The 22377-nt window shown below is 36.4% G+C and overlaps 1 protein-coding gene across 1 annotated transcript in view; it reads right to left on the bottom strand.

The window, feature by feature from the left end:
* Positions 1–22377, bottom strand: part of PDS5A (PDS5 cohesin associated factor A) — a gene marked incomplete at both ends in the record, with an annotated part of 138454 nt that overhangs the window by 66348 nt on the left and 49729 nt on the right. Inside the window, 5 exons of the mRNA XM_080697069.1 lie at positions 951–1045; positions 5407–5522; positions 14299–14439; positions 16972–17052; positions 20744–20870. Coding sequence (XP_080553195.1) covers positions 951–1045; positions 5407–5522; positions 14299–14439; positions 16972–17052; positions 20744–20870 — 560 coding nt within the window. The remainder of the gene's footprint in view (positions 1–950; positions 1046–5406; positions 5523–14298; positions 14440–16971; positions 17053–20743; positions 20871–22377) is intronic.

Raw genomic sequence — 22377 nt, 5'->3', positions numbered from 1 at the left:
TGAAAGTACATACATTAAAACTGAAGTTACAAATTGAAAGACTTAAAGTTAGTAGACAGTTATAAATCTGGTCCATTATATGATACAAAATCCAGAATATTCTATAATCATTTAAAAAATTCCTGAAAAATTCATAATATAAACTCCATTAAAGAAAAAATGTATTTCTTCTTTGTTTTTTGTTAAACAACATTTTAATAGAAGCTACTCATTTGCTCCAACCAAATACGTTTAAATGCTCTAAATGAAAGTGAAGAAAGCCGGGCGTGATGGCACACGCTTGTAATCCCCGCGCTTGGGAGGCTGAGACAGGAGGATCGCACAGGTTTAAAGCCAGCCTCAGCTACTTAGTGAGGCTTTCAGCAACTTAGTGAGACCCTGTTTCCAAATTAAAAAAAAAAAAAGAAAGTGAAGAGAAATTGTAGTCTAATCCAGAAGATAATGACTTTTTGATCAACATAGATTTTATACCCTTAAACTATGATTGTTTCCCCCTTTGGAACTGCTGGGTCAAATTAAGATATCTCAAAAGTTCCAAAGAGAGCCTGGCATGGTAGTCATGCTTGTAATCCCAGTGTTTGGGAGGCTGAGACAGGAGGATTGCACAGGTTCAAAGCCAGCCTCAGCTTCTTAGTGAGGTTTTCAGCAATTTAGTGAGACCCTGTTTCCAAATAAAGTATAAAAAACAGGTCTTGGAGTATAGCCTGGAGGTAGAAATGCCCCTGGGTACCAACTCCTAGTACTATAAACAAATAAATAAGTAATTCTAAAGAATCAAATTATGAAGATTTCAAATTTATTTTATAAACATATCATTTCCCAATCCTTGATAAATAGAGACCCAAACTCATGCCAGAATAAAAACTTATTTGCAAACTGAAGCTGGTCACAGACCACATCTAAAAAATTATGTGATAACTCTAGAATCTATAACAAAGGGGATAGCTTACCTGTGAGATCCTTTGCTAGATCTGGGTGATTCATTAAGCAGTGACTGGCAAACTTCACACTTTCTAATCTCACAGGAACGTGAATATCATTAAATCTACATAGAAAATGATTATTAAATATTAATTATAAGGCAGAATCATTTTCAAATAAAGTATATCTAACATGTAAATGCTTATAAATAATAGTTACTAGGCTGGGCATGGTGGCACATGCATGTAATCCCAGCATTTGGGAGGCTGAGACAGGAGGATTGGTTTGCGGACAGCCTCAGCTTCTTAATGAGGTCCTTTGCAACTCAGTGAGACCCTGTTTCAATATAAAGAATGAAAAATAGGGCTAGGAGTGTAGCTCAGAGGTAAACGCCCCTAGGTTCCGTCTCCAATATCAAAAAAAGAAAAAAGAGCCAGGCGTGGTGGCACACACTTGTAATCCCCATGCTTGGGGAGGTGGAGTGTAGCCTGGAGGTAGAGGGTTTCCAGGAACCCCAGTACCACCAAACAAAACAAAACAAAACAAAACAAAAAAACAAGAGAGGAAGAAAAAAGAAGACAAAATAGTTACTGCTTAGAAAATGTTTTTATAACAACAGCTAATTTGTTTTGGTGGAATAATTTAAAGTACAGTAATAAGCTTGATGGCAATTTTCCAGAAACATTTCAAACTACAATTTTATTTACCATTCTACAACAAACCAATAATAATAATGATAAACCAATAAATCCGGGCATGGTGGTACATGCTTGTAATCCCAGTACTTGGGAAGCTGAGACAGGAGGATCCAGGTACATAGCCAGCCTCAGCTACTTAGTTGGGCCCTCCACAACTTAGTCAGACCCTGCTTCAAAATAAAGAATAAAAAATAGGGCTATGGATATAGCTCGGAGGTAGAATATCCCTGGGTTCAATAACCAAGCACCACAAAAAATGTGTGGGTTATATACTGCCTCACCACAGAGTTCATCTAGCTCGAGGCAACTTGTATTAAAATACTCTTTTAAAGGTCTAGTATAAGGAATCAAATAATATAAAAAATAATAATAAAGAAAGGAATAAGATGAGCAACTTAAAATTAGATGCTGGGTGTGGTCACACACACTTGTAAACCCGCGACTTGGGAGGGTGAGACAAGAGTATTGTAGGTTCACAGCCAGCCTCAGCAACTTAGTAAGGCCCTCTGCAACTTAGCAAGACTCTGTTTCCAAATAACAAATAAAATAGGGTTGGGGTTGTAGCTCGGATGTAGAATGTTCCTGAGGTCAATTCTTAGTACTGAAATAAACGACTAGACAACTTCTAAAAAAATATGTAAATTATTTATTTACTCATTTTATTTTCTGTGGTACTCAGGAATGGAACCCAGTGATATTCTACCAGCAAGCTACATGCCTTCAAATTTGATAAATGTATGGCCTCCTATTTCTCACCCAGAAATTTTTTGTATTTTAATGAAATCATAGTTTAGATTTATAATAAGTACCAGAGAAAAATAACTAGTTTTATAATCAAGTATGCCATAAAGTATCAAAATACTTACTGCATAATTAAAAAATAATACAGAACAATATAAAGTATTACTTCCTTATTTCTATGAATTAGTGATGCATCAACTGAAGGTAGGAGTGAATATAAACTGTTGAATATTAAGGAACTAATTATGACTGATTTTGATTTTACATTGTAAATCAGGTGAAAAATAAAGTCTTGTATTTTTTGCCATAAATATTGATGTCAATCACTGGGAAAGGGAATTCCTCTCTGGATCATTCTAAGTACTAATGCTTCATTGCCTCTGTAACTCTTATAAAATCAAGTATAATTCTGAAATATCAAGCATGTAATTTTATTAAGACTTCCAAAATGGCTTGTTCTGAGCAAGTAAATAAGACATCATTATGTCAATATAAGAAGTTTAATCAGAATCTAGGATTATATTAAGGCCTATTATAATGAATTTAAGAAAAATTCTAAGCAAACTTTCTAAATTAGTTAACCTAAGTATTGGTGAATCTTGCCAGGCCTGGTGGCGCATGCTTGTAATCCCAGTACTTGGGGAGGCTGAGACAGAGGATCACAAAGTTTCGAAGCCAGCCTCAGCAACTTAGTGAGACCCTGTTTCAAAATAAAATATAAAATAGGTCAGGGGTGTAGAACAGAGGTAGATGCCCGTGGGTTCCATCCTCAGCCCCCACACACACACACACAAAGTGAATCTCAAGCCTGGCATGGTGGCACACGCTTGTAATCCCAGCATTTGGGACACTAAGACAGGAGGATTTTAGTTTGCCAACAGTCTCAGCTACTTAGTGAGGCCCTTTGCAACTCAATGAGACCCTGTTTCAAAATAAAGACTAAATATAGCACTGGGAAGTGACTCAGAGGTAGAACACCCCTGGGTTCCATTCCCAGTAAGAAAGGAAAAAAAAAAAAAACAAAAAAAAAAAAACAAAACAAAACCTTAAATATTCCCCAGAATGCTCAAAATAAACACCTACTTTTCAGTCACATTTTTTTTTTTTTTTTTTTGGTGGTACTGGAGTTCCTGGAAGTCCTTCTACCTCCGGGCTACACTCCCAGACCTATTTTTACATTTTTATTTGGAAACAGGGTCTCCTAAACCAGCGCACGCGGCTGGCTTCGAACCTGCGCGATCCTCCTGTCTCTGCCTCCCAAGCGCGGGGATTATAAGCGTGCGCCACCACGCCCGGCTTCAGTCACATTTTAAAGCAAAAATGATAGGCAAATTAAATCTAAGAAGGAATTTAATAAATTTCATATATTTTTCTTTGTGGTACTAGATATTGGACCCAAAAGCTTTCTACCTCCAATTTATATCACTAGCCCGATTTTATTTCTTATTTTGAAATAGGGTCTGGCTAAATTGCCAAGGCTGGTACCGAACCTGCAATCCTCATGTGTTAGCCTCCCAAGTACTGGGACTACAAGCATGTGCCACCACACCTGGCCATTTCATAGATCTTAACCTAAATTCAATCATTCTAAGTACTTAAAAAGAAATATTAAAAAGTATGAGTTAATAACAGTATTTTTTTTTAATGGTACTGGGGATTGAAGGCAGAGGCATTCTACCTATTCCCCAGTTCTGTTTTCTTCTTTCTTTCTTTCTTTCTTTCTTTCTTTCTTTCTTTCTTTCTTTCTTTTCTTTTCTTTCTTTCTTTCTTTTTTTTTTTTTGGGTGGTACTGGCTTTCTACCTCCGGGTTATACTCCCAGACCTATTTATACTTTACTTGGAAACAGGGTCTCACTAAGTTGCTGAGAGCCTCACTAAGTAGCTGAGGCTGGTTTTGAACCTGTGCGATCCTCCTGTCTCAGCCTCCCAAGTGCGGAGATTACAAGTGTGCGACACCACGTCCGGCTTATTTTCTAAACAGGGTCTCACTAAGAGGACCTCGCTAAGCTGGCTAAGCTTGCTGCAAACCTGTGATCCTCCTGTCTGAGACTCTCAAGTACTGGGATTAAAAGAGTGTGCCATGCTGGGCATGGTGGCGCACACTTGTAATCCCCGCGCTTGGTAGGTGGAGACAGGAGAATCACGCAGGTTCGAAGCCAGCCGCGCTGGCTTAAGAGACCCTGTTTCCAAAAATAAAAATAGTAGGTATGGGAGTGTAGCCGTTGGTAGAAGGGCTTCCAATAACCCCAGTACCAAAAAAAAAAAAAAAAAAGAGCGTGCCATCCTTCCATCCCACGACTCAGCCCAGGACCCTATTTCAAAATAAAAAATTGAAGCCAGACATGGTGAGCACTCTGATTACTTCAGTACTTGGGAGGCTGACAAATAAGAAACACAGATTTGAAGATAGTCTCAGCAAGGAAGCAAGATCCTGTTTCAAAATAAACAAAAAAATAAATAAAAATAAAAAAAGGATGGAGGTGTACCTCGAAGGTAGAATGTTCCTGAGTTCAGTTCCCAGTTCCAACAAAAATAAAATAAATTAAAATTGGGCTGGGGTATTAATTGAAAACTCATAAAATTAGTTATGGAGGGCCTCATTATATTGCTAAGATTGATCAAGGAAACTTTGATCCTCATATCTCAGCTTCCCAAGTACTGGGATTATAGCCACCACATCTGGCTTTTTATAAATATTTTAACTCTCAGGAATAGGGGTTTCCCAGTAACACAGACACATTTATATCAAACAGATGTAAACATGGATTGACAGGTTTTCATCTCCATAATCTATTTAAAAATCTTAAGATTCAATACATCCTGAAATGGAGAATAAGTAGGTATTTGTTACAAGATACTTTATAACATAATTGCTAAATGGTTAAATACATCTTCCTTATTAAAAATTATATTACAATTTATACTATAAGAAAAATTACTACATAGATGGCTATGAAACCAATTAACATCAGTGAAAGTTTTGGGACCTATAGTTTTAATTAAGTGAGCCCTAGTGATTATCCTTAAAAATGTTACTTTCTCTTACCGTCCAAGAAAACACTGCCAAAGAGGACGATTCTGTGTTGCCAAATCAGAATCTTTAGAGCCAAACAATTTAGCAAGAAGTCGAACAACAGCTAATCGCTCTTCTCCATCATTGCTCTAATAAAAAGAAAAGAGTAGATTAATGAAGCCTGAACTTTACTCCAGATTGTAAAAACCAAAATATCTCCAAGAAGATACATTTTGATATTTCTATTTATAATAATCAGCATTAAAGATAGAATATGCTTTCATATACTATATAAATTTATTTTATTCCAAATGAGATTATCTGGTACTTTGATAGTATCTCACACCTTTCTTCCAACTTCTAATTTATGCCTATCTTTCCTGTTTATTTGTAATTTATACATTGATATAGACCTTGTACAAATGCAGATATTTCATACATCTTTAACATTGTCTAAGAGTCTACAAAAAAAATTCTGTGAAGGACAAAGTAGCAAAAACTTTCCACTCTAAAAAACATAATAATTCAAGAAAACTCATTTTAGCTGGGGGTGGTGGCGCACACTTATAATCTCAGCATTTGGGAGGCTGAGACAGGAGGATTGCAGGTTCAAAGCCAGTCTTAGCAATTTAGCGAGGCCCTCAGCAACCTAGTATAACCCTATTTCCAAATAAGAAATAAAATCGGGCTGGGGGCATAGCCTTAAGGTAGAATGTCTCTGGGTTCAATCCTGAATCAAAAAAAAAAAAAAAAAAAAAAGGTAATGGGTAATTCGGTTTCACTAGTGATATCGCATCTTAATACAAGCTATTTTAAAACCATATAGACTACTAGGCATGTTGATAAAAGCCTGTAATTGCACAGTCCTAGGAGTATATCTGAGAGATAGGAATGTCCCCAAGTTCAATTCCTAATACAAAACCAAAACAAAAACCAAAACAAAAAGAGGAAAAGAAAAAAAAGAAGGAAGAGGAAAGCATGAAATGTGAAATATGATTAAAAAATTACATATTTAGGTGAGTGTGGTGAAACATGTTCACAATCACAGTACTTGGAAGACTGAGACAGGAGGATGATAGGTTCTGGTCAACCCCAGCAATTTAGTGAGGTCCTTCCCAACTTAATCAGACCCTGTTTCAGATTAAGTAAAAGAAGGCTGGAGGTGTAGCTTGGAGGTAAAAATGCCCTTGGGTTCAACCTTCAGCACCCAAAATAAAAATAAATTACATAATTCAAATCATGGTGTGGCGATGCATGTTTGTAATCCCATACTTGGGAAGCTGGGACAGAAGGATTTTAGGTTCAAGGCCAGCCTGAGAAACTTAATGAGACTTTGTTTCAAGATAAAAGATAAAATAAGGCTGGGAGTATAGCTGAGGTAGAATGCCCCTGGGTTCAATCTCCAGTAACAAACACACACACCAAATTTATTTTTTTAAAAAATCTAATATCTGAAAGGAATTTCTATTTTTTTTTTTTTAGTGGTTCAAATACAGTGTTTGTCAAAAGCAATTCCAGATACTCAATTAATAAATCTTTGTGGGAAAAGGCAGAAAGTAAAATAGGATGACAACCATAGAATATAATCTTTTCTTTATAGCTTTTTTGTTTTTTGGTGGTGGTACTAGGGATTAAGCCCAAAATAATCAAACCTCTAAGGTACAATACCAGCCCTATTTTTTTTTGCTTTCCTTTTTTTTTTTAAATTTTGAAACAGGGTCTTACTAATTTTCAGAGGGCCTCATTAAATTGCTGAGGCTGGCCCGGAACCTTTGGTCCTCCTACCTCAGCCTCCCAAGTACTGGAATTATAGCCATCACACCTAGCTTCTTAAAAATATTTTAACTCTCAGTTTCCCAGTAACACAGACACATTTATTTCAAACAGATGTAAACATGAAAATTATATCAATCATGAATGATAACTATGAATGATAAAATGATAAAAGTTTTTCTTAAGCAAAATGACAATTATGCTGAGTGGCATTGCTTTTTAACACCAAATTAGCCAACCTAATTTTTTTTCTTAAAAAAAAAAAAAAAAAGAAACCTACTTAAGTGTCAAACACTACACTATGTGGCATGTTTATTCTACTTGTCAGTGATTAGATCAGTAAATATTTCAAATGATGTGACATTTCATATTTATAATGCCACTGAAATATAACTAAGTGAAAACTTGCACCACCTCTTGTAAAATTTAAAATACATTCCTCAAATAAAATTGCAGTGACTATAAAAATGGTAAGTTTATTTTTGGTGCAAAATTATTGATGCCTCTGATATAAAGATGTTATTAATCTATGGCAAAAGTAAATATTATCTATGTCAATGTAAAAATGTCACATAATATACTGTTTAAATTACAAAGACATATTTTAATAAATAAGAATGGGGCAAATATGAGAAATTATGCATCAACAATTTCCCAATTGCTATTCAATAAAATTGAGTAAAGCCATTGTTCTTTTGTCTAATCTGAGCCAGAAAAGGTAACCCACTGTACTATTGTTTCCAACTGCAAAATAATTCAAAAATTTTTTGAGAACAGCTTTTACTTCAACTAAAACTAAGTAAATATAACTTAAAAGTTTTAAAAATGTTTTTAGAGCCAGGCGTGGTTGCATACACTTGTAATCCCAGTACTTGGAAGGCTAAGACAGGAGGATCACAGGTTCCTGATCAGCTTCAGCTACTTAGTAAGGCTCTCTACAACTTAGTAAGCCTCTGTTTCAAAATAAGGAATAAAGTAGGACTGGCGGTGTAGTTTGGAGGAAGAATATCCCTGGGGTTCAAGAACCAATAACACACACACACACACACACACACACACACACACACACACACACACACACGAACAAAATAAAGAAAAACAAATGCCAAGTTAATCTCTGGACAGGTGTGTAGGGTAAAACCAAATGAATTCTTGAATTATTCTGAAGTATTATTTCCAAACATTTTTATTATTCACAGGACTGTATCCAAGGACTCTGGTGGCTAGCAATGTGATTCAGACATACAACTGCTGAAAATCAACATAGTCATAAAAACTTCTAAGGCTATCAGCTCAGTTTCTACTGTTTACTCAAAAAAGGGGCACTCCAATTCAGGCTAGGATTTCAGTGAGGAACACAGGTAATAAGCACATAGTACTTGTTGTAAAACAATAAGTGAAATATTTTATATTATTTACATAGTATTAAGCTTTAAAAAGTATAAAGCTTTAAAAAGCATCAATTTCTAATACTGACAAATATAAAGCCCAATGGCTTTGTGTTAATGGCTTTGTGTTAGATATCCTATGTTAAAAGAGACCCCATTGCTAGGTGTGGTGGCTCACTCTTGTAATCCCTGCACTTGGGAGGTGGAGACAAGAGGATTGCACAGGTTCAAAGCCAGCCTTGCTGACTTAGGAGACCCTGTTTCCAAATAAAAATATAAAAAATAGGTGTCTGGGAGTGTAGCTCGGAGGTAGAAGGGTTTCCAGGAACCCCAGGACCACCACCAAAAAAAAAAAAAAAAAAAAGAGAAGAGACCCCATAAACAGAATTACCTGTGGGGTAATTTAAAAAAAAAAAAATCAAGCTGTACATGGTGGCGCAGGCTTGTAATCCCCCGCGCTTGGGAGGCAGAGACTGGAGGATCAAGCGCAGGTTTGAAGCCAGGCACCGTGTTTCCAAAAATAAAAAAAAAGTATAAAATAGGTCTGGGAGTGTAGCCTGGAGGTGGAAGGGCTTTCAGGAACCCCCCCACACACACACACACAAAAAGAATCAAGATATTTATGATTGGGAGGCTGAGATAAGAGGATTGCAGATTCAAGGTCAGCCTCAGCAATTTAGTGAGGCCCTTGGGCAATTAGTGAAAAACTGTTTCAAAATAAAAAATAGAGGATAGGTCTGGTAGCACACACCTATAATACCAATACTTGGGAGATGGAGACAGGAGGATTGCAGGTAACTTAGTAAATAAAATTGTTTCCAAATTAAAAATTAAAAAAAAAAAGGGTTGAGGGTGTAGCTTGGAGTTAGAATGTCCCTGGGTTCAATCCCCAATACCAAACTAATAAAAACTATAAATAAAATTAAAAACAGGGCTATGGCAGGGTGTGGTGGCACAGGCTTGTAATCCTTGGATTTGGGTGGTTGATAGCAGGGGATTGTGGTTCACAGACAGTCTCAGCTACTTAGCGAGGCCCTTCCCAACTCAGTGAGACTCTGATTCAAAAAAATTAAAAAACGCCGGGCGTGGTGGCGCATCTTGTAATCCCCGCGCTTGGGAGGCGGAGACAGGAGGATCGCGCAGGTTCGAAGCCAGCCGTGCTGGCGTAAGAGACCCTGTTTCAAAAATATAAATTAGGTCTGGGAGTGTAGCCCGGAGGAAGGAGGGCTTCCAGGAACCCCAGTACCACCAAAAAATAAAAATAAAAAAAAAATAAATAAAAAATAAAAAAGGACTAAAAAATAGAGCTGGAGGTGTAGCTCGGAGGTCCAATGCCACTAAGTTCCATCAAAAAGAGGCCGGGGAGGGGGGCACTATTGCTCAGAGCTAGAATGTCCTTGTATTCCAATCTGTCACCATTGGGGTAAAATATATGTATGTATGTATGTATGTATATATGTATATACATATATACATATATTGAAATTTTTGAAATTTTTTGCTGGGCATGGTGGAACATGCTTGTAATCCCAGCATTCAGGAGGCAGAGAATAGAGGGTCACGGTTCGCAGATAGCATCGGCTACTTAGTGAGGCCCTTCGCAACTCAGTGAGACCCTGTTTAAAGAAAAATATAAAGGCCAGGCTTGAAGGCTGAGACAGGAGGATGGCAGCCTCAGCTACTTAGTGAGGCCCTTTGCAACTCAGTGAGACTTTGTTTCAAAAATAAAGAATAAAAAATAGGGCTGAGGGTGCAGCTCAGAGGTAGAATGTCCCTGAGTTCTATCTCCAGTTCTGAAGAATGAATGAATGAATGAATAAATAAATACATAAGTAAATAAAGACTAAAAAAATAGAACCAGGGGTGTAGCTCCGAGGTAGAACCCCTGGGTTTCATCCCCAGCACTGCAAAAATAAATAAATAAATAAAATTTAAAAATTTGTATTCTTGTACAGTTAGAGCAAGGGTAGGGAATCAAATTGCATCAATGAAGAGAAGTCAATGTACAAAATAAAGGAGTATCTAAAAGTGTCATAAACTAAAGAGCTCACAACCCATTTAGGAAGGTGCTACTACTAAGTTCTAGCCATTCTTTTGTCATGTAAGAAATAAGGGCTGGGTGATACCCACTCTAATCCCCACCCCCTAGTACCAGAGAATGAAACCCAGTAGTACTCTACTATTCAACAATATACAGTCTTTTTTATTTCTGAGACAGGGTTTCACTATGTTGGCCAGCTGCAGCCTTCTGAGTAGTGGAGATTATAGGCACATGCCACCTCATCAGGTCAGATCTTAATCTTGTTAAAAGGTGAATGAATACATCAGAACTTTTTTTTTTTGCGGGTCTGGGGATGGAACCCAGGGGCATTCAACCTCTGAGCTACACCCCCTGCTCTATTTTTTATTCTTTATTTTGAAACAGGGTCTCACTAAGTTGCAGAGGGCCTAAGTAGCTGAAAGCTGTCTGCGAACTGTGATCCTCTGGTCTCAGCCTCCCGAATGCTGGGATTACAAGAGTGTGCCTGTGCCAGCATGCCCACCACATCAGAATTCTTAAACAAAAATTTCTTGATTTTTAAATCATTCTTTCACTGCTAAAAAGAAAGAGAAATCTCAGTATGAGATTTTAAAATATATCAAATTAAATCTACTTTCAGTCTGGTTCAGAGATTATTAGCTCATTAATACCTCTGCATTAGAAAAATGAACCTACAGATTGGGGCATACAGAATATCCACTATAGCTTAGGTTCCGTGAGTCTACATTAAGTACACAAAAGGAAATTTAAAAGATCAGTTCCCAGTTCTTCTGACCATCTTGTCACAGCAGTCTTGGTAATAGTTAAAAACCTTGATTATACCTACTCTGATTTTACAAATAGATTGTGAGTGCCAGTGTTTTAATGCCTTATGCTTAAAAATAAATTTAATACAGAACTATCTTTACACTGTTGTTAAACTAGAGCTAGGTGTGGTGGGCTCATGCTTGTAATCCCAATACTTTAGAGGCAAAGGATCACATCGCAGGTTCAAGGACAGCCTCAGCAATTTAGTGAGGCTTCCAGCAAGCTAAGTGATAGCCTGTTTCCAAATAAAAAATAAAATGGGTCTGTGGGGTGTACCTTGGAGGTAGAATACCTCTAGGTTCAATCCCAGTACCACAAAATAAATAAATAATAAACTCTAATAAAAGCTAAAGTAAAACTTTGTTGTATAGATAACATTTTTTTTTAACAACCAGACTTTCTCATAGAAAACTCAACTATTTATACTATAAATAGCAAATGCTTATAATTAAGACACTGGATATTCTTAAGTTGTGGGTAAAATTTTTCATCTTAAGTGTCTCATCTCAAAAATAAAAAATGAGGTTTAGCATGGTGGCATTATGTCTATAATTCCAGTACTTGGGAGGCTGAGACATGAGGATTGCAAGTTTGATGACAATTTTGGCCAATAGTGAGACTCTCATCAACCTAGTGAGATCCTGTTTCAAAATAAAAATAAAATAGGGCTGGGGAAGCCAGGTGTGGTGGCACATGCTTATAATCCCAGCATTTGGGAGGCTGAAACAGAAGGATAGTGGTTCAAGGACAGCCTCAGCTACTTAGTGAGAACCAGTTTCAAAATAAAGAATAAAAAATAGGGCTGGGGGAATGGCTGGGAGGTAGAATCCCCTAGGTTCCGAGGTTCCATCCCTAGTAAAACACACACACACACACACACACACACACACACACACACACACACACACACACACGGCTGGGGGTTAGCTCACAGGAAGAATGCTCCTGGAGTTCAATTTTGAGTACCACAATAAATAAATAGACAAACAATAAAAATGTAATGTTATTCCAATTATATCATAGTTCGAAATAAGTATCAAATAAGATATAATATTTAAAATTTCAAAAATTATACATATTATATCAATGGAAGTATATAAAAAAGTATACAATATTAAGTAACTGTAAAGTTCATTAAGGTGGGAGATTGAGTGTCAGTTTTGTGTGTGTGTGTGTGTGTGTGTGTGTGTTTTGAGGGGGATTAAAATTTGAAACAGGGTCTCACTAAGTTGCAGAGGACCTATATAGCTGAGGCAGACCTCGAACCTCGATCCTCCTGTCTTAGTCTCCCAAATCCTGGGATTACAAACCTATGACATCAAGCCCGGCTAGGTTTTTTTTTTGTGGTACTGGGGATGGAAACCAGGGACATTCTACTTCCAAGTTACACCTCCTGCCCTATTTCCCTATTTTTTATTCTAAAACAAGGTCTCACTGAGTTGCAAAGGGCCTCACTTAGTAGCTTAGGCTGTCTGCGAACCATGATCTTTCTGTCTCAGCCTCCCAAATGCTGGGATTACAAGTGTGTACCACCACACTTGACTTTTATTTTTTGAGAAATTATGAACTCCTTGCTACACTGGCTATAAAAATTACATATATTCAAGTGATTCAATAAAACTTCAGTCTTTGATATATAATATAAATAGTCATAGGCCAGGCATGGAAGCTAAAACAGGAGGACTGCAATTTGAGAACACCCTATTTAAACAGAAGAAATAAAATTTGGCTGAAGATGTAGCTCAGAGGTAGACAGATGCCTCTGGGTTTAATCACTAGAATGAATGAATGAATACAGGACTGGGGTATACCTTACAGGCAAAATCCCCCTCAGTTTAACTCCTATACTCCCCAATAAAAAGAGCGAGGGCAAGTTGGGTATGGTGATAGACACCTATAATTCCAGCACTTGGGGGACTGAGACAGGAGGATCACAGGTGTAAGGACAAACCTCAGCAATGTAACAAGACACAGCAACCTGGCAAGACTCTGTTTCAAAGTAAAAAATAAAAAAGGCCAGAATTATAGCTCAGGGGTAGAAAGCCCCTGGTTTTAATCACCAGTACTAGCCTCGTGTGGTGGCACATGCTTGCAATCCTAGTACTTGGGAGGCTAATGCAGGAGGATGACAGGTTCATGGACACTCTCAACTATTTAGGGGAGCCCTCTGCAACTTAGTGGGGCCCTGTTTCAAAATAAAGAATAAAGGGCCATGTGTGGTAGCCCACGGTTGTAATCCCAGCATTGCGGAGGCTGAGACAGGAGGATTGCGGTTCGCAGACAGTCTCAGCTACTTAGTGAGGCCTGTTGCAATTCAGCAAGACCCTGTCCCAATATGAAGAATAAAGAAATAGGGCTGGGGGTGCAGCTTGGAGGTAGAATGCCCCTGGGTTCCATCCCCAGTACCCCCCCCCCCACAAAATAGATAAATAAATAAAGAAAGAAAGAACAAGAATAAAGAATAGGGCGGGGTTGTAGTTCGGAGGTAGAATGCTTCTGGGTTCAATCCCAAGTGCTGGCAAAAAATAAAAATCAAAAATAATCTCCAGTACCAACTAAAAAGGGGCCATAAAATTATGAGACCCTTAATCACTCAATTTAAAAATTCTTTTAAAACATACCTAATCTAAATAAATAAATGCCACATAATTTTTAAATGCTGCATATTATAAACTTCAAGGTTAACAACCCATTGTTCATATCTTTATCAGTAGATATTCTACAAGCAGGTATATTAAAATTTTGCAATGTCTATTTTCCTCTCACCCACATGAGAGATACTTTTTTAAACTCAAATGATTAAATGTAAGGAGATATATTGAACTCACATTTTATTCTTTTATAGTTAGAGAAAAAACTCTATGATATACATTTTTTCTTTAAAGCTTAAAGGGCTTGAAAATTGGTCAATCCTACCTTCAATTTGAATTCAAGCTGCGGCATGACAGATAATAATAAATGAGGATCTATAGCAAAAAGTTCCTGAATCAGATCAAATACATGTTCTGACAAATCACTTACTGACGATCTTCCCAGCACCAGAACTTGATTGAAAAACTATAGGAGATATTAAAAAAAAATATGTATCTTATTTAAGAACTGGAATGTTTTCTATGAACACTTGTTTTTTTTTAATATTATGAGGCATTACATACACAACAAAAGGGGATGATACAGAAAGGTGTTTAAATTACTAATTTGTAATCGGACAGTAATCTAAATGGCATAAGAAATAAACTTCCAAATACTACCAAATCATAAATGTTACAGGGAGAATAGTAAACAAGAATTGCACTGTTGCCTGTGTTTAAAACAAGGATATTTATGAATGCGTTAATTTTCATGAAAATAAAACAATTTAGATAGTGCAGTTCATTACTGAGATTATAGAGCTTATTTCCTTGTTGCAGAAAAACATTTTAAGGTCTCAATCTCTGAATTTATTTAAGAGTTACTCTAAAAAATTAGCTGTAATTTTTCCATGAGTTTAATAATATTTAAATGTAGGGTATAAGTTTATTCAGTTCTTTTGGTAGTTAATGAGATACTGTTTCAAGAGAAAGTCATGCACATTTTGACTCAGAAGACAATAAGGAGGAAAAGTTGGTGATATAAAAGTTAACTGACAGGAATGTTAGAAAAAACAAAGATTATATAACACCAGGTACATAAATTAAAAGATACTATCACTCCTCTTCCCTCGCCATATACCTTAACAAAATGTATTAAATTAAAAATGATCAAGTGGTAATGGGCTAGGCATGTTTGTTCACGCCTGTAATCTCAGTATTTGGGAGGCTGAGACAGGAGAATTACAGGTTTGAGACCAGCTTTGGCAATTTAATGAAGCTGTCAGCAACTTAGCGAGACTCTGTTTCAAAATAAAAATAGAGCTGGTGATGTAGTTCAGAAGTAGAATGTCCCTGGGTTCAATCCCTGGCATTAAAAATAATAAATAAGCCGGGCATGGTGGCGCATGCTTGTAATCCCAACATTTGGGAGGCTGAGACCTGGAGGATCGCGGTTCGCAGACAGCCGCAGCTACTTAGTGAGGCCTTCTGCAATTCAGTGAGACCCGGTTTCAAAATAAAGAAAAAATAGGGCAGGGGGTGTAGCTCGGAGGTCAAATGCCCCTGGGTTCCATCCCCAGACCCGCAAAATAAATAAATAAATAAATAAATAAATAAATAAATAAATAAATAAAGTGGCAATGGTATGCAACTGACAAAAATATTTCTGGTATCATAAAATGACATTATTTCTAGCTTGGTGTACAGTTCAGTGACAAAAACAACAACATAAATTAAACTAGAAAATACTATCTACTCCAGGGGCCTTGAAAATAATAAGGAAGGCAGTTTAAAAAAAAACACATGAATAAGCACAGAAATGCTACTTCTAGAAGTATAAGTGAAAATCTATAGGTGATGGTTATTTCTGAGAATTGAGGACAAGTTACTGGAGGCTGAAAGATACTTCCTCAATGTATAGTCTTATGCTACCTGAAAATATTAATTTAGCAATATAAATACTAATACCATTTATATTAATAGCTTCACTTTTGTGTGTGTGAATGTGTGTGTATGTGTGTGTTACTGTACATTGATCAAAGGTTCATTCTACCACCAAGCTACATTTCCCAGTCCTTTTAATTTTTGAGACAAGGTATCACTATGTTGCTGAGAGTCATACTATGTCACTGAAGTTGTCCTCAAATCTGCAATCCTTTTTTGTTTCAGTCTCCTAAGTACAGGGATTACAAGGCATGTAACACCACACCCAACTCTTGCTTATTTTTTTTAATATGAGGAAAATAAATATTCAACAGATAAATGTCACATTCACAAAGATGATCTGTAAAGAAAAACATTGAAATGAACCTTAATGTATAGGGAAATGGGTACATATAAATTTAAAGTAATATGTATAGTTGTTCATATTATAAATAAAAAGTGAAATAGAATAAAAATACATAAAAATAAAACAAAATTTTACTAAGTTTGTAAAAAATAGATATGAACCAGGTATGGCGACACACACCTGTAATCCCAGTATTTGAGAGGCTAAGACTGAAGGACTGCAGGTTCAAGGCGAGTGCATGGTAATTTAGAGATCTTGTTTCAAAATAAGAAGTAAAAAGGGCTGGGGGTGTAGAGTAGAGGTAGAAAGGCCCTGGATTTATGTATTCAAAAAGAAAAAACAGAAGGGTTTCAGTACAATGATTTAGAAGACACAAAGTGGAAAATGTATAGAGACCTAGAGGAAAAGATTTGGGAACAAAATAAAAGAGATTATTAACATATAAGAAGATAACAAGATAAACATAAATGCTAATGTAGAAAAGATGGTGGGAGTGACAGACAAGCTTTCATAAAATTAAACTTCAACTATCTTGAACCAATAGTTTTTTTTATAAAGATACATTGCATTTCCTCCCCTTTGATCATAGTTTGACATAAGTGGCTCTGCATGTACATTAAATAGGTAAAAGTATTTTAGTATAAATAAATCTGTTATATGAATGATTCTAATAAGCATATGGATTAAGGACTACACAATTATACAATAAATACAGGCAGAAATACATACATTGGCAATGCATGCCTCAATAGTCTGGACTGTCCTTTTCAATAAAACTTTTGCAAGGTCAAAAGACTGTTTATTTAAGTTCTGAAAAACAATAAAAACATGCAATGTTACAAATTAATTGGTGAATTTATGACACAGCATACTTAGAATACTACAAGCATTCAAATATACTAAAATTTGAAACAAAACTATAAATTCCATTCAAGATTTTAGCATAACTTCTAGACAAATGGTCTTAAGTGCAGAAATTACACATCAAACTTGACAGACCAAAACCTAAAATATATTAGCCCGAACTGCAACCCTAAATATTTTTCTAAACTGGAAACAAACCTAACACTTTTTGGTTTTGATTATATGTTAACCAATAAGACCTAGCAACTACAACCACTTTCCCTAAACAAACACGCACCTATCTAACCCACATACTCAGTTTTCATTGCTTATGTTCTGAAGACGAGTAAACCTGAAAAGTGTTCCAGAGAAAAAGGCTTTTTTTGATTATTCTATTTTTAGAATGGTGATTCTGATACCCCTTCTTTAAGTCCTATTACACTCTAAGGAATTAAAGGACCTGAGAAGGACTAAAGTATTAACACATTTAATTTTTTTTTTTTTTGTACTGGAAATGGAACCCAGGGGCATTCTACCTCCAAGCTACACCTCCAGTCCTATATTTTATTCTTTGTTTTGAAACAGGGTCTCATTGAATTTCAGAAGGCATCACTAAGTAATAGCTGAGGCTGGCCGCAAACCACAATCCTCATGTCTCACTCAGCCTCCCAAATGCTGGGATTACAAGTGTGTGCCACCACGCCTGGCTCACATTTAAGTTATTAAAAAAAATTGAAAAGGAATTTTTTTTTTTTTTTGGTGGTACTGGGGGTTCCTGGAAACCCTTCTACCTCCGGCTACACCCCCAGACCTATTTTATACTTTTTTTTTTTTTTTTTTATAAATTTAGAAACAGGGTCTCTTAAGCCAGCGCGGCTGGCTTCGAACCTGCATGATCCTCCTGTCTCTGTCTCCCAAGCGTGGGGATTACAAGCATGTGCCACCATGCCCGGCTGAAAAAGAATTCTTGCTTTGAAGAATACCTGCTAAAATTTCTAAAGCAGAAAGTTTTTAATCAAGCTGAGATTCACTTACCATCATCTTGTACCTTTCTGGAAAAGAGTTTAGTTAACCTTATACTCTAGGCTAGTGGTCAGTAAACTTTTTATATGCAGAGCCATATGGTAAAGACTAGGTTTTATGGGTCATATAATTATTTCTGCAACTATATAACTGCTATTATAGTATAAAAGTAGCTACAAAAAAAGAAATACAAACAAATGAACATGGCTGTCTCTTGTAGTCCCCCATTACTCAAGGGGGTATGTTCCAAGACATACCCCCCAGTAAATGTCTGAAACCAGGAAGAATACTGAACCCCAGGTTGGGTATGCTTTGTATCTGAACTGTTTCTGATTTTGGATTCTGAAACATTTACATATACATGAGATAGGTTGGAATAGGAGCCAAGTGTAAACATGAAATTCACCTGTTTCATATAAACCATAAACATACAACCTGAAGGTAATTTATTCAGTATTTTTACTCTACATGTGTTTTTACTATAGATCATCACATGTAAGAAAGAGGTGGTATCTTTCACATGTGTATGTCAGCACCCAAAAATTTTTGAATTTCGTAGCATTTAGTATAACAGATTTTGAGACCCTGTTTCCAAATAAAATATAAAATAGGTCTAGGAGTATAGCCCGGAGGTAGAATGTCCCTGGGTTCTACCCCCAGTACCAGAAAAAAGACAGGATAACAGATTTGTGATGTTCAGCATTTAGGATATCAGATTAGTGATGCTCAGTCTTGTTTTTTTAATTTTATCTTACAATAGATCTTAGCAACATAAGCATGATATTTTTGCTTTATTAAGTCAAAACTTTTTTTCTCAAAAGAAGCACTCTATGGCCTATCATATTCTAATTGCCAGAATCACTACTCCAGTGCTTTGGAGTCATTTTTAGGTTTAAAAAAAAAAAAAAGGGGTGAGACAGGCAAGGTCACACATGCCTGTAATCCAAGTCCTTTGGAGGATAATACAAGAGGATCGCAGGCCAGCCTCAACAACTGTAGTCCGTTTCAAAATTAAAAATAAAATATACTGCAGTAATAGGTCAGAGGTAAAATTCCCCTTGGTTCAATCCTCAGAACCAAAGGGGAGAGATGTTTAAACACAAGCCTTGCCGGGCATGGTGGCGCACACTTGTAATTTCAGCGCTTGGGAGGCGGAAACAGGAGGATCACAGGTTTGTAGTCAGCCTTGCTGGCTTAAGAGACCCTGTTTCCAAATAAATGAAAAATATAAAATAGGTCTGGGAGTGTAGCCTGGAGGTAGAAGGGCTTCCAGGAACCCTAGTACCACCAAAAAAAAAAAAATAAAATAAAATAAACATAAGCCTTGTGATACCAAGCTATCTGATAACCAAGTTAATTAAAGGTGACTATTGGGCAGATAGCATACACAGTGTGGATATACTTAATAGGATGAATCACATTAAATGTGATAAAGGGATAATCTGTGTTGGGCAGGGAATAGGAGGACAGTGCAAGATTTCATCACATTAGTCAGAATAGTGTGCTTAAATTAAGACTTACAAATTCTTTATAAATCACCACATAATGTTTTTGGATCATGGTTGACCATAGGTAAATGAAAATTTGGAAACCAAAACCATAAGGAAAAGGAAACTAGTGTTAAAACATTCCATATTGATCCATAAGCCACAGCTTTCTGACCTCTGCTCTAGATTTTATTACATTGGTGAAAGGATAATTTAGTTTAAAATTAATATTTGTTACTTAGAAGGGTTTATTTTCAACTCATTGAAATACTCTCTGGCAAGAATATAAAAACCAAATACATTATATCTTCTCAATATTTTCTCTTACTCTGTCTGAGATAAGCTCCCTATTCGATACTCTCAAAATTTTTATTGACTATATTCTTTCAAATTAACAAAATGCAAAAATATTTAGAGTCAAGAATTTAAAATTAAGCATGTCTTTTTGTGAATAGATAGATACATTGTTCATCTAGCATCTGACAATAGGTTACAGAACCATTAGAGGAAAAGAGCAGGAGGGCAAATATCAACATTGGGGTAGGCTTGAGAAGAGCTCAGTGGTGGAGCTTGTGGGAAGCCAAGTCCTTCAGTTTCTTAGGAGGACCTGGTGGAGAGAAATAGAAAAAGGAAACGGGGAGGAATGATACAGCTCTGACTCATCCTTTTTCCCATAACATTAACCATATAGCTCCCATTTCTGCCCAAATCTTTTTCTGAAAATACCAAAGAAAAAAGTACAATATGTGTTCTGAAAAGAAATTTGCAACCCCAAGTTTCACATCTATGTTAAAAAAAAAAAAAAAAAAGAGGAAATATAGTTCTCTTCCAAAGAAAACTAACCAAAAAGACAATACCCCAACCCTTAAAGTTCCCAGGTTGGTTATGAGTGGTGAAGAAAACAAAACTTTTCTATCTTCTGGAAAATAAGTAGCACTTAACTAAATGAAAATGTTACACAATATGTTAAATCAATATATTTTCTAAAAGTAATATTTGTAAGACTTACTGTGTTACTTTAATCTGGGCCTAATGAGTGACAATGAGAACTACTACATGGATTTCCAAATGGTCAAAAGCCAATTATTTGCTCATGTGTCTAGCACTATCTTTACTATTAATCTTTAATATTTTCATAATATACAGACCTTATGTGCAGGTATGAGGTTAATAAGAATGGAGTCCAATAACTCTTGAGTAACTCCATCTCCTTCCATGATGATAGAACTCATCAAGTCTAGCATGTGCATTTGTACCTTCTTATTGTGGCTATTGCTAAAAGAAAAGTAAAAACAAAATTGAGGTGTACAAAAAGACAAATTTCCTAGTCTAAAACAACAATCTCAGATGCAAAATGATATTTATTTGAGAAAACCATGTCAATAATGAGAAAGAAATTCTGGCTGTTGTAAAGAATACTGCAAAATCAAAGAACACCCTAATTTCTAATGAAGTACATCCCATAAAATTCACACACATAGACATAGGAACAGAAAAAAAAATTATATATATATATACCTAGGAGTCTAGAACAATGATTCAATCTCTAATTATATACTATTATAAACAGATAAATTTAAATCAAGGCTGAAAGATTAAAATGCCATGTATAACTGATTAAAAATTAACATAAAATAATTAATAATTGAGCTGTAGATGGGTGTGGTGGCGCATGCGTGTAATCCCAGCACTTGGGAGGCTGAGACAGGAGGATCACACAGGTTCGAAGCCAGCCTAAGCTACTTAGTGAGGCTCTCAACAACTTAGTGAGGCCCTGTTTCCAAATAAAATATAGAAATAGGTCTGGGAGTATATCCCGAAGGTAGAAAGCCTCTGGGTTCTACCCCCAGTACCACACACACAAAAAAAACTTAATAATAATTAAGCTGTTTGTCAGTTAGTGGTAAAATACAGAGAAAACAACTTTTAAGTTTGTAGGAAAATTGCCATGTATACAGTTTTCTACAACTTCAAGAACAACCCTTCTATATGCCTGCTCCCAAATACTTTGTTTACTTTATAAAACACCAAGATTGTGAAGAACACAATCTTGTTATCTTTATTTTTGTCTGTGTATATGGGTATGGTGAATTGGAGAGCTTGTTGCAAAACAATACAAAACAAAACTGAGTACTTGAGCATTGAGATTCACACATAGCTGAAGGTAGGAAAGGAATGGAGGTAAAGATAAAAGAGATTTAAATCTAAATCATTAAGGGAAAAGCCACGTGTACCCAGCATTTGGGAGGCTGAGACAAGAGGACTGCACAGGTTCAAAGCCAGCCTCAGATACTTAGTGAGGCCCTTTGCAACTCAGTAAGATGTAGTTTCAAAATAAAGAATAAAAAATAGGGCTGGGGGTGTCACTAGGAGGTAGAATGCCCCTGGGTTCCACCCCCAGTACTGAAAAAAAAAATCATTAAGGGAAGACTTCATCTCTAGCCAGAGGCAGTAACAGTGACAAGATTTACTCTTGAATCTGTAACAACTAAAAACATCAAATATAGCTGGGCGTGGTGGCGCACGCTTGTAATCCCCGCGCTTGGGAGGCAGAAACAGGAGGATCGCCCAGGTTCGAAGATAGCTGCGCGCACTGGCTTAGGAGACCCTGTTTCCAAATAAAAATATAAAATAGGTCTGGGAGTGTAGCCCGGAGGTAGAAGGGCTTCCAGGAACCCCAGTAGCACCAAAAAAAAAAAAAAAAAAATCAAATATATATAAACAATACTTTTCAGATATTGGACACCATGTACCTTTTGCTGAGAGGGGGAACAAATGAGGT

This window comes from Muscardinus avellanarius (assembly GCF_963383645.1).
Source record: "Muscardinus avellanarius genome assembly, chromosome: 6".
Taxonomy (NCBI): Eukaryota; Metazoa; Chordata; class Mammalia; order Rodentia; family Gliridae; genus Muscardinus; species Muscardinus avellanarius.
This window is presented reverse-complemented; position numbering and strand designations above follow the sequence as displayed.